A 15,957-nucleotide genomic window follows, 5' to 3' on the forward strand; every position below is an offset into this window, starting at 1 on the left:
TCTGCTACCTTAATACTAAACCTATAAATATATGCACATAGATCTATTTCCCCATCATCACATATAAATACATTTGCATATGTACATGCCTTTATTTAGACCTCTATAAGTGCTCTCTGCCTCCTAGCTCTTTCCTGTATTTCCTTTGACTTTTCTATTGTCCCACTATCATGTTCAGTCTTCATTTGGGTTTCAGTAATTCCTCTTGGTTACATTACCCTTGGTCACGACCTACCGGGCCTCCTGCAGGTGTGAATTTTTATGAAGGTTCAACTATGGTTAGCTCTCAACCTGACCTGGAAGACACTCAACATTTTTCAAAATCATCTTAATTAGAAACCTGATTTTTAATTAAGTTGTTTTAGAAACACGCTGGGGTGTCAAATATGTTAAGGCAAAGCTATTTATTTGACCATTTTAAGTGCAATCTCTTTAAACTGTTACAAAGTATAAAAGAAGAAATTTCTAAAGTTTTCCAGTTTTTTTCTTCCTTTGCATAACAACCAGGTCTAGAGCTAGGGTGTTTTTGTTTTTTTTTTAAAGCATTGGCAGGGAGATGTTTTTAAGAAATTGGATGTAAGGACCAAATAAAAGTGATCTCTAGTTAGCGTTCATGATTGATTTTATCATAAAGGATCCAAGAGCCTCTGAGAAATCGATTCCTCTTAAACCTTGCAGCATCAATTTCTCTTTCCTTAGACAGTGACGAGGTACATTTTAGGTCAGCCTCTGTCCAAACCAGCCCATGTTAAAGGAGCCTGGGGGATTTGTAGAGTGCGACTGAATGTGTCCGCCTTCCACAGGGCCTTGCTTCACTGTTATCCAATTGTCTTACAGGACCCTGCAAACCAGAAGGGCGGCGGGCGAAAGAAAACGGTGTCCTTTAGCAGCATGCCGTCGGAGAAGAAGATCAGCAGCACCAGCGACTGCATCAGCTTCATGCAAGCTGGCTGCGAGCTGAAGAAAGTCCGGCCCAATTCTCGCATCTATAACCGTTTTTTCACGCTGGACACGGACCTCCAAGCCCTTCGCTGGGAACCTTCCAAGAAAGACCTGGAGAAAGCTAAGCTGGACATTACGTCCATCAAAGAGATCAGACTGGGGAAGAACACGGAGACCTTCCGAAACAATGGCCTCGCTGACCAGATTGGGGAGGACTCTGCCTTCTCCATTCTTCACGGGGAAAACTACGAGTCTCTGGACCTGGTTGCCAATTCAGCGGATGTAGCCAACATCTGGGTGTCGGGGTTACGCTACCTGGTGTCGCGAAGCAAGCAGCCCCTGGATTTGATGGAGGACAACCAGAACATGCCGAGGTTCCTGTGGCTGAAAACAGTGTTTGCAGCAGCCGATGTCGACGGCAACGGGATCATGTTGGAAGACACCTCTGTGGAGTTAATAAAACGACTCAATCCGACCCTGAAGGAATCCAAGATCAGGTTAAAGTTTAAAGAAATCCAGAAAACCAAAGAGAAACTAACTACCCGAGTGACCGAAGAAGAATTCTGTGAAGCTTTTTGTGAACTTTGCACCAGGCCAGAAGTGTATTTCTTACTCGTACAGATCTCGAAAAACAAAGAGTATTTGGACGCCAATGATCTGATGCTCTTTCTAGGGGCTGAGCAAGGAGTCACCCACATCACTGAGGACACGTGCTTGGACATTATTCGGAGATACGAACTTTCCGAAGAGGGGCGTCAAAAGGGATTTCTGGCCATTGACGGCTTTACTCAGTATTTGTTGTCAGCAGAATGTGACATTTTTGATCCCGAGCAAAAGAAGGTTGCCCAAGATATGACTCAGCCATTATCTCACTACTACATCAGTGCCTCTCACAACACCTATCTGATTGAAGACCAGTTCAGGGGGCCAGCAGATCTGAATGGGTATGTCAGAGCCTTGAAATTGGGCTGCCGAAGCATCGAACTTGACGTGAGTGATGGTCCAGACAACGAGCCCGTCCTTTGTAATCGAAACAACATGACAACCCACATTTCCTTCGCGAGTGTCATCGAGGCGATCCATCAGTTCGCCTTCGTTGCTTCGGACTACCCGCTCATCCTCTGCTTGGGGAACCACTGCTCGCTGCCGCAGCAGAAGGTCATGGCTCAGCAGCTGAGAAAGATCTTGGGCAACAAACTCTACACAGAAGCCCCATCGCCGTCAGAATCCTACCTCCCGTCCCCCGAAAAACTCAAAAGAAGGATCATCGTGAAAGGAAAGAAACTGCCCTCGGATTCGGATGTTTTAGAGGGAGAAGTCACAGATGAAGACGAGGAAGCGGAGATGTCTCGGAGGATGTCCGTGGATCAGAATGAGGAGCAGAAACATATATGGCTCTGTAAGGAGCTGTCTGACTTGGTGTCGATTTGTAAGTCTGTTCAGCACCGGGATTTTCAACTGTCTATGAAGAGCCAAAACTATTGGGAAATGTGCTCCTTTAGTGAAACGGAGGCCAGCCGACTTGCCAACGAATATCCGGAGGACTTTGTAAATTATAACAAAAAGTTCTTATCCAGGATCTATCCAAGTGCCATGAGAATCGACTCCAGCAACTTGGATCCGCAGGACTTTTGGAATTGTGGCTGTCAGATGGTGGCGATGAATTTTCAGACGCCGGGTCCCATGATGGATTTGCACACAGGCTGGTTCCTTCAGAACGGAGGGTGTGGGTATGTTCTAAGGCCCTCTGTCATGCGAGATGAAGTTTCCTACTTCAGCGCCAACACCAAGGGCATCGTCCCGGGGGTGTCTCCTCTCACCCTCCACATCAAGATCATCAGTGGTCAGAACTTCCCGAAGCCCAAGGGAGCGTGCGCCAAAGGGGACGTGATAGACCCCTATGTTTGCATCGAGATTCATGGAATTCCTGCAGACTGTTCGGAGCAAAGAACTAGAACGGTCCAACAAAACAGCGACAACCCCATCTTTGATGAAACGTTTGAGTTTCAAGTCAACCTGCCCGAGCTGGCCATGGTCCGTTTTGTTGTTCTAGATGACGACTACATTGGGGATGAGTTCATAGGACAGTACACGATACCCTTTGAGTGTCTGCAGCCTGGGTACAGGCACGTCCCCCTGCGCTCTTTCGTCAGCGACGTCATGGAGCACGTCACCCTCTTTGTACACATAGCAATAACGAATCGCAGCGGAGGAGGAGGAGGCGGGAAGGCCCAGAAGCGCAGCCTTTCCGTGAGAATGGGGAAGAAAGTTCGGGAATACACCATGCTCAGGAATGTCGGCCTTAAAACCATAGATGACGTCTTTAAAATAGCAGTTCACCCCTTGCGAGAAGCTATAGATATGAGGGAAAATATGCAGGTAGGGAAAAAAAATCTCTTACTTACCTCCTCTACTCTTTATTTCTTTAGAAGGGTTCTTCTCTTACTAGTGGGCAGTGTTTTTTATTAATGATAGGACCCTCCTGGTGTGGTAGCAGGTTACACATTGGTCTGCTAAGGACGAGGTCCTGAGCAGCTAGCTCCCTGGGAGGAGGATGAGCTGTTTGTCAAGAGTTGCATTCTCAGAAACCCACCAGGCAGCTCCATCCTGTCCTACAGGACCGCTGGGTGAGTCGAAATAGACTCGGCAGCAGTGAGTTGTTTTATGGCCCCAAATAATCAGAATGTTCGTGCAAATTCATATACCTCTGAATCAAATTCCGTATTGCCTGTGATAAGATGTAGTTTAAAAGACGTTAATTGAGGTGCTATTTTATTTTTCCTGGAGTATCAACATCAAATCAAAATGTTATAATCCATTAAATTACCTCTAGTATGTAGTAAATTGATATATAGGAATATGCATATGGCAAAACTTGAATATAAAATATATGTGTTTTATGTACAAATACAAATACACATATATACTACTTAGAAGTATAGTAGATAAAGTATTTATAGATATTAACTTAGGAGAGAATTTAAAACCACACTAAAAATGCAATGCTCGTTTAGTTGCTTAAGTGTCTAATAGGTACTTTTTATTAAAAATCACCAAATTTAAAAAAAAATAACCAAATTAAACAAAGTTTCACATTTGAGCTGTTGAAAACTAGTCTTCTCTCAGAAATGTCTTTAATTGACATGGGTTCCAGATTAAGATCTATCACTCTGTGATCTTGAACAGATTACTTCAGATGTGATTAAGCTGATTTCTCCAAATAAGGTAAGAATAACGATACAGTAGAAAATGACTACAAGCATTAAATCAAAACACATCTCCATTGTCCAACTCTGAAATATAGAAGTTCAGTGTTGCCCTGGTAGCATAGTGGCTATGCCATGGGCTGCTAACTCTGGGGTCAGCCGTTCAAAACCACCAGCCTGCTCTGCAAGAGAAAGATGAGATTTTCTACTCCCATAAAGAGCTACAGTCCCCAAAACCCACAGGGGCAGTTCTACCCTGTCCTAGAGGGTCGGTATAAGTCAGCATTGATCTGACAGTAATGAGTTAGGGTTTTTCTTCCTCTTCAGTTCTTTAATGCTAACAATTGAGAGGTGGTTGCAGTTTTCTCCATTTCTACACAAATTATATTTAATCTATTTATTTTAGCCTTCTATTATTGAAGCTACAAATATTTACTCACGGTCTGCAAGGTGCCAGGACATGATGGGTGACAGAAGCAGCCACACTCTGTTTATGAGAGCAAAAAGGCAAAGCATACCATTCAACTGACTTGACTGATTCCCCAGTGAACACAGTTTCTCACTAAAAATCCCACATTTTCAAGATAGTAAACAAGTTTGAAGAGCTTCAGCAATTTTCCAAATACTGCAATTAAGGAATAGCAGTGTTGGCTACCTAATGCGAACATTCATATCATTCACGGCCCTTGGTCACATGATGCAGACCCCTGGCTCAGGGCCAGGCAGCGTTTCATTCTGTTGTATACAGGGTCATCATGAGCAGTGCTAATTCTAACAACAGAAACTCAAACCCAAATGGACAAGAAGGGGCAAACCTTCTCATACAGTGTTTCACAGTGAACTTGTGGAGTAGGGTTATCATCAGTTCAATTTGAAGTTGCTAAAATCGTGGACAGTGAATCATGGATTGTCTCCTCTTGTAAAGATCTGCAGTCTTGAAACCCTAGGGAGCAGTTCTGCTTGTTCTGTAGGGGTCTGTGAGTCCGAGTTCATTGGATGGAACTGTGGTTGAAAATAGTCAGTACATAAATCACAAGTGAAAAGTTAAGTTCTAAGCATTTAACTTGAGGTAGTCTTGGCCCCACTATTTTAAGCACAGATTCCAAATATTGACATCTTTTATTTGACGTTCTCTTGATATAATTGTAGAACTGTGTTAAATACATACTCAAGTTGACTTATACTTCCCATTACTTGTCTGTCACAAAACCAAAAAAACCAGATCAGTGCCACGGAGTTGTTGACAGCAGACGGCAGTTCTGTAGATGGAGTAGAACCAGCACACAGGCGCCAAGTTATCAATCACTCTTCAAGCTGCCTCCCTCAGCTTCTCCTGTAGAGTTTCCAGTGAGTTCAAACTGCCAGCCTTCCAGTTAGCCACTTGGCGCTTAACCCACTGTACCACCAGGGTGTCTTCACCTATTTCAGGGTGTCATAAGTCTATTACAAGTCATTTATACATTTAACTCTGTAGATTAGAAACATATTTGGTTTGTTCCATGTAATAGTTGATGGAGCCCTGGTAGCGTAGTGGTTATGTGTTTGGTCGCTACCTGAGATGTCAGCAGTTCAAAACCACCAGCTACTTAGCTTTCTACTCCTGTAAAGCATTACAGTCTGGGAAACACAGAGGCAGTTCTACCCTGTCCTGTAGGGTCATGATGAGTTGGCCTCAACTTGATGGCAGTGAGTTTTTGTTTGTTTTTTAAATGTAATACTTGAGATATTCTCCTAGATTTTGTGTTTTGTATCACAGATACATTTCAAGGAGAGCTGGTTATGGATTAAGTTTTTTCAGGCAGAAGAGATAAGTTAATTTACATGATTTCAACATAAGGCCTTTGGGGCTAAGGATGATTTATATCTGTAGGCAAATCAGGAGAAAACAAACACCACTACTGTCACCAAGTTTATGGAACGCATAGTTGGTGAGCTAGGGCTCACCATTGATGGAAGGTAAACTATTCCTAATTCCCATTTCAAGTAAGTTTTTTTCTTTAAAAAAAAAAGCACAGACAAATGTAACTCTATAGGAACTGTGCTATCAGTGTGTGTGTCTGTCATCTGGTGATGAGACACCATTGATGCTGGGTCACGTGAGGGTGGGGAATAGCAGCAGCTTGCAACCTGCGGGAGATGAGTGCCCAGGAGAGGCCCTGCAGTGTCCAGTCACTGATGTTCCCGTTTCACGAAGAGCACGATCCAGCCCAAAGAAGGCATTTACAGACTCGAACCCACAACAAGCTCACAGCCAGCAAGTGATTCAGACTCACAGCGACCGGCTCCCCCTTGCCCCAGCCCCCACACAAGGGGTTGTCTAACTCTTTCTGGGGATGTTGTTGCATCTCAATTCCATTTGTCTACAAACATCTGGAAGCCCCTTTGCCTACGATCTGTGTATCTGTGAGATCTCGCAGTGGCATGGCATGTGGCCAGAATGGTAATTCCATGTCTTCTTCCCTACAGAATGCGATCGTGTCTGTGAAGGAGCTGTGTGGACTCCCTCCGATTGCCAGTCTGAAGCAGTGCCTGTTGACCCTGTCCTCTCGGCTCATTGCCGGTGACGATACTCCTTCAGTCTCTCTCGTGATGAAAGACAATTTTCCTTACCTGGAGCCACTGGGGGTGATTCCAGATGTGCAGAAAAAGATGCTAGCTGCGTATGACCTGGTAGGAAACTCTGACCCCGTATTTATTGCTTGTATGTGTAGGACACCATTAATGACAGGGACCCTTTTGTGTAGCACAGAATGACTGCCTTAGGGGTGCGAGGTAGCAGGGAGAGGCCTGGAGAGGCCTCTGGAGCCATGCCTTGGACCCAGAGCTCCACAGATTGCAAATGGAAAATGTCTGCTTTAGCAAGTAAAGAATTCTTTATCAAGTTGTCAAAAGTCTGCACACTTTCTCACCATTTAAATGGTTGTTAGCCTAGCCATTTGATTGAATATCTATAGAAATTAAATTCTTATTTAAATGTCTTTATGAATATGTGTTGTGAGTAAGTTTAGGAATAGCTATATTTTTACCTCCTAAGTCATCCCATAAAGAGAATGAGCATGTCCACGAGTTGGAATGGACTCAAAGGTAGTGAGTTTTAAAAATTTATGATAAACTAGAAAACATTTGTAACCTACATCAGATAAAGTATAAATATTGATAAAATAAGAGGAACACTTAAAGCCAGTAAGAAAAAATAAGCAAAGACTCTTATATTAATTAGTATTGAGTTCGGCTATATACAACAAATACAGACGGAGCTTACTTTGAAACATAAAGTTTTCATCACTCACGCAATAATCTGGGACTGAAGGCCAACGGGATGCTTCTGCAAACTTTGTAGGTTCCCAGGCACATTTCTTTTCTGATGTGGCCTTTATCCTCATGAGCCCAGACAGCTGCGATAGCATCTGTATTCCAACTCCCAAGAAAACAGAAGAGGAGGAGAGGTCATGCCCTCTCCCTTGAAGGACGTTTCTCTGAACTAGTATAGATCACTTTTGCTTACATTCTATTCTCCCGGGAGTTGACACACAGCCACACGTGGCTGCGAAGGAAGAGAGGAAATGTCTTTACTTCAAGGGGCTACAGTTGAAAGTCACCTCTCTGGCCACTGAAAAAGAGGGAGAGAATAGATAACACGGGACAACCGACCGTCTTTGCTATCGAAGTAAACAGAAAATGCATTGAGTCCTCTCTGCCCCTCAAATAATGGGAAACATACAAACATATACAAATATACAAACCTTACAATAGATTTGAAAATTTTTTAATTCCCTAAAGAAATATAGTGAGATGCTTTTCCCTCCATAAATTTGTTCATTATTTTATATGATGATTATATATTCCTCTGATAAAGATTTTTAATTACCCTAGTGGGTAATTAAATGGGTAACATTTGGGGAGAAAAATTTGGCAATGTGATTTAAAATGTTGTTTTGATTTGACTTACATGTCTCCTTTCCAGGGATTTATGCTAAGCCAATAGAAATGTGCATAAATGTTTACATTAATAAAATGTTTAACAGTAATGGGATTAATTGAACAAAATTAAGAAATTCTTATGCTGAACTGTTGTGAAGCCACAAAGTCATATGTAAGAAGAACATCTAATGATATAGAAGTGGCTGATAATGTAATGTTTTGTGACAAATTATAGTTACAAAGAATAGACAAAATGGGATTTTAGTTGTATTAATGTTTCTGCATGAGAAAATGTTAGCAGGATATTAAATGACTGATTTTATATTAGGTGCATGAGGCTTATCTTGGGCTTTACTATATATTTTTTTTCCAGTATTTGCCAAGCTCTTTACAATGAACTTGCCTTATTTTATAATTGAATAAAAATAAATGTTAAAAACAACATAACCTTTTATCACTAAAAAACATCTAGAAGAAAGACATTTGGAATAAAAATTATAAAACTGAAAAAAAAAAACCCACCAAAAACCCGCAGAGCATATTCTAGCTACATATGAATTCCAGTACCTCTTGTAACTTTAGTTCATGGTTGCCAAGGGGCAAGGTTTGCCCCTTACTATACCTCATTTTTCATTAAATCTTTTTTTTTTCATCATAAAAGGAGAGACTGAAAGCTATTCAGTGAATAGGTATAATTGCCTTCTAAGAGGTGAAGTTAGGGTACTAGTTGCCATAGAGACAGATGGTGGAAATCACGTATTCCTCCACTTCTTTTTTAAGCAGAGAAAGAAAAATCATCCACCAAGAAGGGAGCCTGGGTCCCTGGTGCTGGGCCTGCAATGGCAGAAAAGTTCCTACATGGTGGTGGGTCCGTTTCCCTTCCGCTTCTCTAGTGTCTGCTGGTGCTTCTAGTTTGACCTCCTGGCTCCAAATCTGAGCATCCGTTTCTTCTGCTTCGTGGTTTTAAAGCGCATTTTGTACTTGCAGGTATAGAATGGCTTTCCCATACTTAAAAGGCTGTAATGGAAAGCGGAAACACTTAGCACAATGCCAGCATCCTCATTGTTTCTCATTCGAAAGATTCTTCTTCCTGGTAGGGGATTGGATGTAAAAATAGCCCAGTGCTTAATGGTAAACCCAGCAGTCTGCACAGAGTGCATAGGTGATCTTGACCACTAGGGATGTGTGCCTTAGGTGCTTCTTTTCCTGGGTTAGGTGAACTGGCAACAGATTCAGGGAAAGATGATATTGACCTTAAAAGTAAATCAAAAACAAACCCACAAACTCCCCAAACAGCCGCCATATCTGACCTCCTCTGGCCTCTCTCTTGCCATGAGGCAGAGGTCAGACATGCCTGCTCCATCTTTCTTCACCCTATCCTGGTATCAACCAATCCTCTCACTGCACCTTACTTCCATGCTGGGGTCGCTGTTTCGTTGCCATGCCCACACCGAACTGACAGATAAGACTCACAGTTAAGGAGGTTTTATTAGGGAAGTTACTAGGCTACCACAAGTCAGGAGAAGCTAATAGTAAGGAAACAGTTATTGGTCCATGGCCACACCTCTCCTCTGCCAGCAGCCAAGTCTCTGTAGTTCTCAGCCTCTCAGCTACATAGTTCCTTGCTTGGCCTTTGCCTCTGTGGGCCAAGAAGCCAGCCGATGCTCAACCTCACAGCTTCTCTTGCTCTGTCCCATGGTCGCCACGTCGCAGTGTCTGGTGTCTCTGGTCTCAGCCTCTGCCACATTGGACAGAGATCTGAAACGTGCCCTTCCCATGGTCTGAGCTTTCTCTCCGTTTACAAGATGGCCTGTAAGCACCTAGGCATGGCTGATGGACTGACTAAAGTACAAAGAAACCTGTCTTGGAAGGATGGCTAGAGTGCTCCTTTGAGGTAAGAATGGTGAAACTTTGTCTCACATACTTTGGACTTGGTGTCCGGAGAAACCAGTCCCTGGAGAAGGACATCATGCTGAGTAAAGGAGAAATGGAGGAAGGCCCACAACAGGATGGATGGACACAACGGCTGCGGCATTGGGCTCAAACATGGGCCTAATTGTGAGGATGGCGCAAGGCCGGGCGGCGTGTGGTCCTATTGTACATGGGGTTGCTGTGAGTCACAGCTGACTGGGTGGCATCGAAGAGCAACAACATGGACACGGTGAACATTTTACAAACTGTTATTAAAACTACTTTTAAGGAATAAAGGAGGAAAACAAATGCGGGGTTTCTTGCTTTTTGTGGGGTGAGGTGGAGTGGCGTGTTCAACTTCAAATGTTTTCACTTTTCAAAAATGGTCATGAACTCCACCAATGCTATCTCAGAGGAAAAGTTGTAACCATTAAAAAGATGCAAAAAAGTATGTTTAGAATAAAAGCCAACCTGAAATCATTTCTGAATATAGATCAGTGCCTGGCTTATTCCACCATCAAATGAACCAAGTCAGGCCACCAGGTAGTCCACACTTACTGGACGGCAAGCTGGCCACATGGACTATGTGTTACCAAGGAGAAAGAAGGTGAAAATCTCCTCAAAATCATCAGTCCTGAGTCATCTGCACAGAGTTCTAAATGCAGCATTCCCCAGGACCTGTGATGTCTCTTATTCCTTCCCAAAAAGCACATGCTAATTTAATACATAGGGAAATTCCTCTTAAAGGTTTTTAAAAGTTCATCTTGAAATGTCGTTTTCATATTGATCTTGTCACTGTCATTGTATTTGAACAAATGCATAAGACATCAAAAGCCACATATCTTTGAAAAGTGGGTCTATCTACATGGCACTGCTTTAGAGGACCAAGGAGGGCCTTGTTCTCCTGCTTCCAGCTCCAGTCTGTGTCTTATTTAAGGCATCGTTCCTATTTGTTCATAGGGGCTTGAAATTTAAAAATTGCAGCTATTTCGTTCTGGCCAAGACTAAAAACAAAACCCCAAACCTGTTAAAATGCAAAGAACCTCTCAGAGTAAGTAACGCAGTGGGTTTTCAGTAATTTGTACCTTGAAGTGAATTTCATTGCGCCTGACCTACATGCAGGCATTTATCTGGGAAGAGGAAGATCAGAATGGCAGTGAGTTCCTCCAAGTCGTGGAAAATGAGGGTGAACTTACTGGAAATACAGTTTTGCTTAATAGAGCCCCTGTCTCCTGCCACTCATCGTGCTCTGAATTCAGGCTGCAGCCTGGTAAATGCCTACCTGATACTTAGGGCCACTGGAGCAGAAGTGACTGTCCTGACATCAAGCACATGTCACAGCCGTAGGTACCAAGTGGCAGCTTGTGGAAAAGGCACTGAAGCAAACAACCGATTTTATCAATCAATAACCCAGGCAGGGGGGAAAAAAAGTCTGAAAAATTGAATGTGGAATTGGCGCCTCTTTCCCAGGCTAACAAAAGACACAGGGGGTCTCCAAAGCTGTTGGTGTTGGAGTGCTTGACGCGGTGCCTTTTTGCCTAGCTCTGTGATCAATGAGATACCTTTCACGAAACTGTCCCCAGAACTTCATTTGCAATCAGACAGTATTTCTACGTGATCTATTCCTTCCCCCACCATCCGGGCCTTTTGCTTTGTTTTTAAAATAAGGTCTCAGAAAAAGCAAGAATCAATTTCCCATCCTGGATCTTCACTTAATCTAAAAAACACCACAGATGTAGGTAAGCCGCATATATAAGGGCAAGCGATGTGAAATTCATTAAACTGGGCAGATACCACTTTACTGTGAAGAGTCTCTGGTAAGTGTTTTAAGGCTGTGGCTGTGAGGGTTGCTGCCTATTCCTGGTGACTTGATGCGCAACAGAAGGACACACTGCCTGGTCCGGCATCAGCTTCACAATCACTGCTCTGCTTGAGCCCATTGTTGGAGCTACTGTGTCAATATATCTTGTGGACGGTCTTCCTTTTTCATTGACGTCGACTTTATCCAGCATGAGTCTTTCTCTAGGGACTGGTCTCTGCTGAGAACTAGTCCAAATATGTCAGGTGAATGACGGCTTCTACGTCTCCTACGTCAGTGGGATATTACAGCTCTACTTCTCCCAGGATAGATTTATTTGTTCTTCTGCCAGTTCACGGTCTATTCAACACTCTTCCCCAACACCATCAACCAAAGGCATCAGCTCTTCTGGGCTCTTTGTTAGGCATTGCCCGGCTTTCACACGCAGGGGAGGGGATTCAAAATCCTGTGGTTTGGGTCTGTTGTCAATCCTCAAGGTGATATCTTTCATTTTTTTTCACTCTTTGAAGAAGAATTTGGTAGCAGATTTGTACAATGTAATATATTCTTAGATTTCTTGGCTGCTGATTCCATGGGTGTTGATTTTTGATCCAATTAGAGTGAAATCCTTGACAAATTCAATATCCAATCCTCTCTCTAAGTTTAGCAACGTATCCTAACTGACTTACCTCATTAAGAAAATCATTTCTCTCTCTCTCTCTCTCTCTCTCTCTCTCTCTCTCTCTCACACACACACACACACACACACACACACAAGCATTCGTTTACTGACACTATTCACGATGCATTCATTGTATAGCCCATATCAAGAAGTTTCTTGATTCTGTTCAAGCATCAGTACAAACAGCCATCATATAAAGCATGAGAACTGTGACTCGAGAAATATAAACAAAATGTGGTGGGAGTGTGCTTGCTTGCTGCCTATAGAACAACACTTTCCTTTGGATGTATTTCCTATATGTCCTAAGGCTTTCAATTAGCGAACTCAACCAATATGGTCTGGTCGTGTGATAGGTGTTCAAGGTGTTGGAGAAATTAAAGTGAAACAAGGCAGACGCTCCTGTCTCTGAGGAATGGACATTCTTGGGGGGAGAGGGGGAGCAGGGCTTACCCTTAAACAGGGAAGGAACAGCCCTACACAGTGCCCAGAGAGTAGACCAGGTGTGGTTTAAAAAAAAAAAATGTCTCAAGTTAAAGTTTAAGGACCTTGACTTCTTTGGTGGACTGGGCTATATGTTGGGCACCTACCCACAAGGTCAGCAGTGTGAAATCACCAATGTTCTACTTCCATCGAGAGTTACAGTCTCAGACACCGACAGGGGTAGCTCTACCCTGTCCTTTAGGACTGCTATGAGTCAGAATTGACTTGAATGGCAGTAAGCTTATAGGATCACAGTGCCTTCCCTTGCTTCATGGTGAGCGGACTTTTGTTTGCAAATAATTTGTAGAGAAAATTATTGTTTCACCTTTACATGATGTTTTCTTTAGAGAGTTGAATTGTTTCTTTTAATTTTAAAATGTTTGGTTATAATTTTGGTGACAGTTTAAAGAGTAAATTGACTTTCCATTCAACAGTCTACACACCTTTTGCCCTATGATCGATTGCAGTCCTCACGATGCATGTCTGTCCCTTCATGTCTTCTGAGCTTTGTTCCTGGGCAAATCCTGCCTGTTTGGTCACCTGTGGTTGACTGGTCTAAGGGATTGCGTATCTTCCTGGTGTTACTGTTCACCTTACAGGCCTATCATTTGGCTGAAAGTTGATGCAGGAGATGAGTTCAATTCTAGGCTTGACAGGTGTTAATCTTGGTCATTCTACCAGTTTCTGTCAGCCTAGTAAGCCTGGTTTTACTGTATGCTTTTCAGTTTTGTTTCAGGATTTTCTCCCACTCTATCCAGAATCTTTGTGTGTGATCCTTTTTAAAGCGGTCAGTGATGGTAGCCAGGCACCATCTAGTGTTTCTGGTCTCGGGATCCTGGAGAATGTGGTTCCTGTGGAGATCAGTCGTTTGGACTAATGGCTTCCCTGTGTCGTTGATATTCTTCACTATTCATTGTACCTGATAGAAAGAAACGATCCGTGTATCTTGGGAATGTTTAGTTTATGAATGCTCTCACCTCCCTAACATTTTTTTGAATGCATGGTCAAGAAGCATTTCTTTCTGAGGAGGAGTTAAGATGACATCCAGTAGAATCACCTGACCCAGTGCTCCTGTTGTTACATCAGAAAATTAAGAGGGAGAGGGCATAGGTTATGTCCTCACAGAAGTGGGAGTGGAAGTGTAGACCCCAACACCTTGAGGGCAATGTAACCACTTGGAGCAACTCATGAGCAGAGAGGTTAACAGGGCCAGCCCCAATCAGAGCCATACTGCCCCCCTCCCCCCTCCAGAAGTATGTGCTACAGAGGACAGCACTAACCCTACAGGTTGGGGTGAGTGGCTGGCCTGCCACATCCATGCAGAAGCAAACCTCTAGCGAGGGACTAGACCCCATACTGGTACATCAAGCCCTGAGGATGATGGAGCTGCTAAGTCACAGAGAGGACTGTAGGGCTGACAAAAACTCCAAACTCCCTCGCTGGCGCATACACAGAGGACAGTACTGGGGACACACAGTGGGGACTGTGTCCACTCTGACCACCCACACAGTGGGATGAACCAAGAAAGGAACATAACAGACCAGCAACAGGAGCAAAGCAAAGCACCAAAACCCCTGAGAAGCCCCCAAAATAGACTTTTATAGTTACAAAGGTCAGCAGACAGACCTGGAATTATGTATGCTTTTATATTTGTTTGTTTGTTTTTTTGCTATTTTTCTCCCTTTAAAAAAATTCAATCTTTTGGGTTTTTGTTTTGTTTTGTTTTGTTTTGTCTCTGTTATTGTTGTTTTGCCAACTAATATAAGCTAGGCATGGGTAGTAAGCCCGAGGAGAAAGTAATGGGATAGAAGGTTCCGGAGGGACCTCGGAGGAGGTGGGGAAAGGAGTGGTGAGCAAATAGACAGGGGAGCAACTAAGGAACTAAAAGCAACAGTGATGAGGATGTAGAGACCTCAGTGGTGTTGGAGCAACAGCAATCTAGCTGAGATGAATTACTGAGAGGCAGAAGAAGGGCGATTGTGATGGTGGGGCAGGAGAAAGGTAAAAGGAAACAGGAAATATCTGGGAAGCAAAGCTATGGATAGAGATATAAACATAGGTGTGTACCTATGTGAATATATTAATTCATGAAAATAGAGGTATAGGCCTATGTACATATATTTATATGGCAGTACATTAAGGAAGTAGATGGACTTATGGCCTCTGCTCAAGCCCTCCCTCAATGCAAGAACACTTTCTTCTAAAAACCTTGCATTCTGTGATGCTCACCCTCCCAACATGATTGCTGAAGACAAAATGGGTGCATAAGCAAATGTGGTCAAGAAAGCTGATGGTGCCTGGCTATCAATAGATATAGCATCTGGGAAAAAAACTTGAAGTTAAACAAGTGGCCATCTAGCTGAGAAGCAACAAGCCCACATCGAAGAAGCACATCATTCTGTGTGATCATGAGGTATTGAAGGAATCAGGTAACAGGCACCAGAAGACGCAAAACAAAATGAAAAACAAAAAACCATACTGTTGAGAACAAGGGGGGTCAGACAGAGACCCCAAACCCACCTGTAGACAATGGGACAGCCACTCACAGAAGGGTCGCAAGGAAGGGATGAGTCAACTAGGTGCAGTGTAGCACCGATGTAACACACAATATTCCTCTGGTTCTTTGAAGCTTCCTCACCCCCCACTATCATGAGCCCAGTCCTGCCTTTCAGTTTTAGTTAGACCGGAGCATGTCCACCTGTACAGATAAGAGCTCATGACAGACAGAATCCACATCAGATCAACCCCTCAGGAACAGAAATGGGAGTAGCATACCAGGAGAGTAGGGAGAAGGTGGGGGGAGGAAGGGAAGAAAGGAGAACCGATTGCAATGATTGGCACATAATTCACCCCCCAGAGGGATGAACAACAGAAATGTGGGTGAAGGGAGACAGCGGTCAGTGTGAGATATGAAAACAATAATTTACAACTTATCAAGAGTTCATGAGGGTGGGAGAGGGTAGGGAGGGGGAAAAAGAGGAGCTGATGCCAAGGGCTCAAATAGAAAGTACTGCATA

At 43.3% G+C, this 15,957-nt stretch overlaps 1 protein-coding gene across 2 annotated transcripts in view; it reads left to right on the forward strand.

The window, feature by feature from the left end:
• PLCL1 (phospholipase C like 1 (inactive)) overlaps positions 1 to 15,957 on the forward strand; it is a 397,849-nt gene that overhangs the window by 322,520 nt on the left and 59,372 nt on the right. For both annotated transcript variants that reach the window (XM_045295058.1, XM_004701522.2), the window contains exons 2-3: positions 838 to 3,321; positions 6,615 to 6,818. In XM_045295058.1, coding sequence (XP_045150993.1) covers positions 838 to 3,321; positions 6,615 to 6,818 — 2,688 coding nt within the window. The remainder of the gene's footprint in view (positions 1 to 837; positions 3,322 to 6,614; positions 6,819 to 15,957) is intronic.

This window comes from Echinops telfairi, unplaced genomic scaffold (genome assembly GCF_000313985.2).
Source record: "Echinops telfairi isolate 266 unplaced genomic scaffold, ASM31398v2 ScPeMD7_3;HRSCAF=10, whole genome shotgun sequence".
Classification (NCBI taxonomy): Eukaryota; Metazoa; Chordata; class Mammalia; order Afrosoricida; family Tenrecidae; genus Echinops; species Echinops telfairi.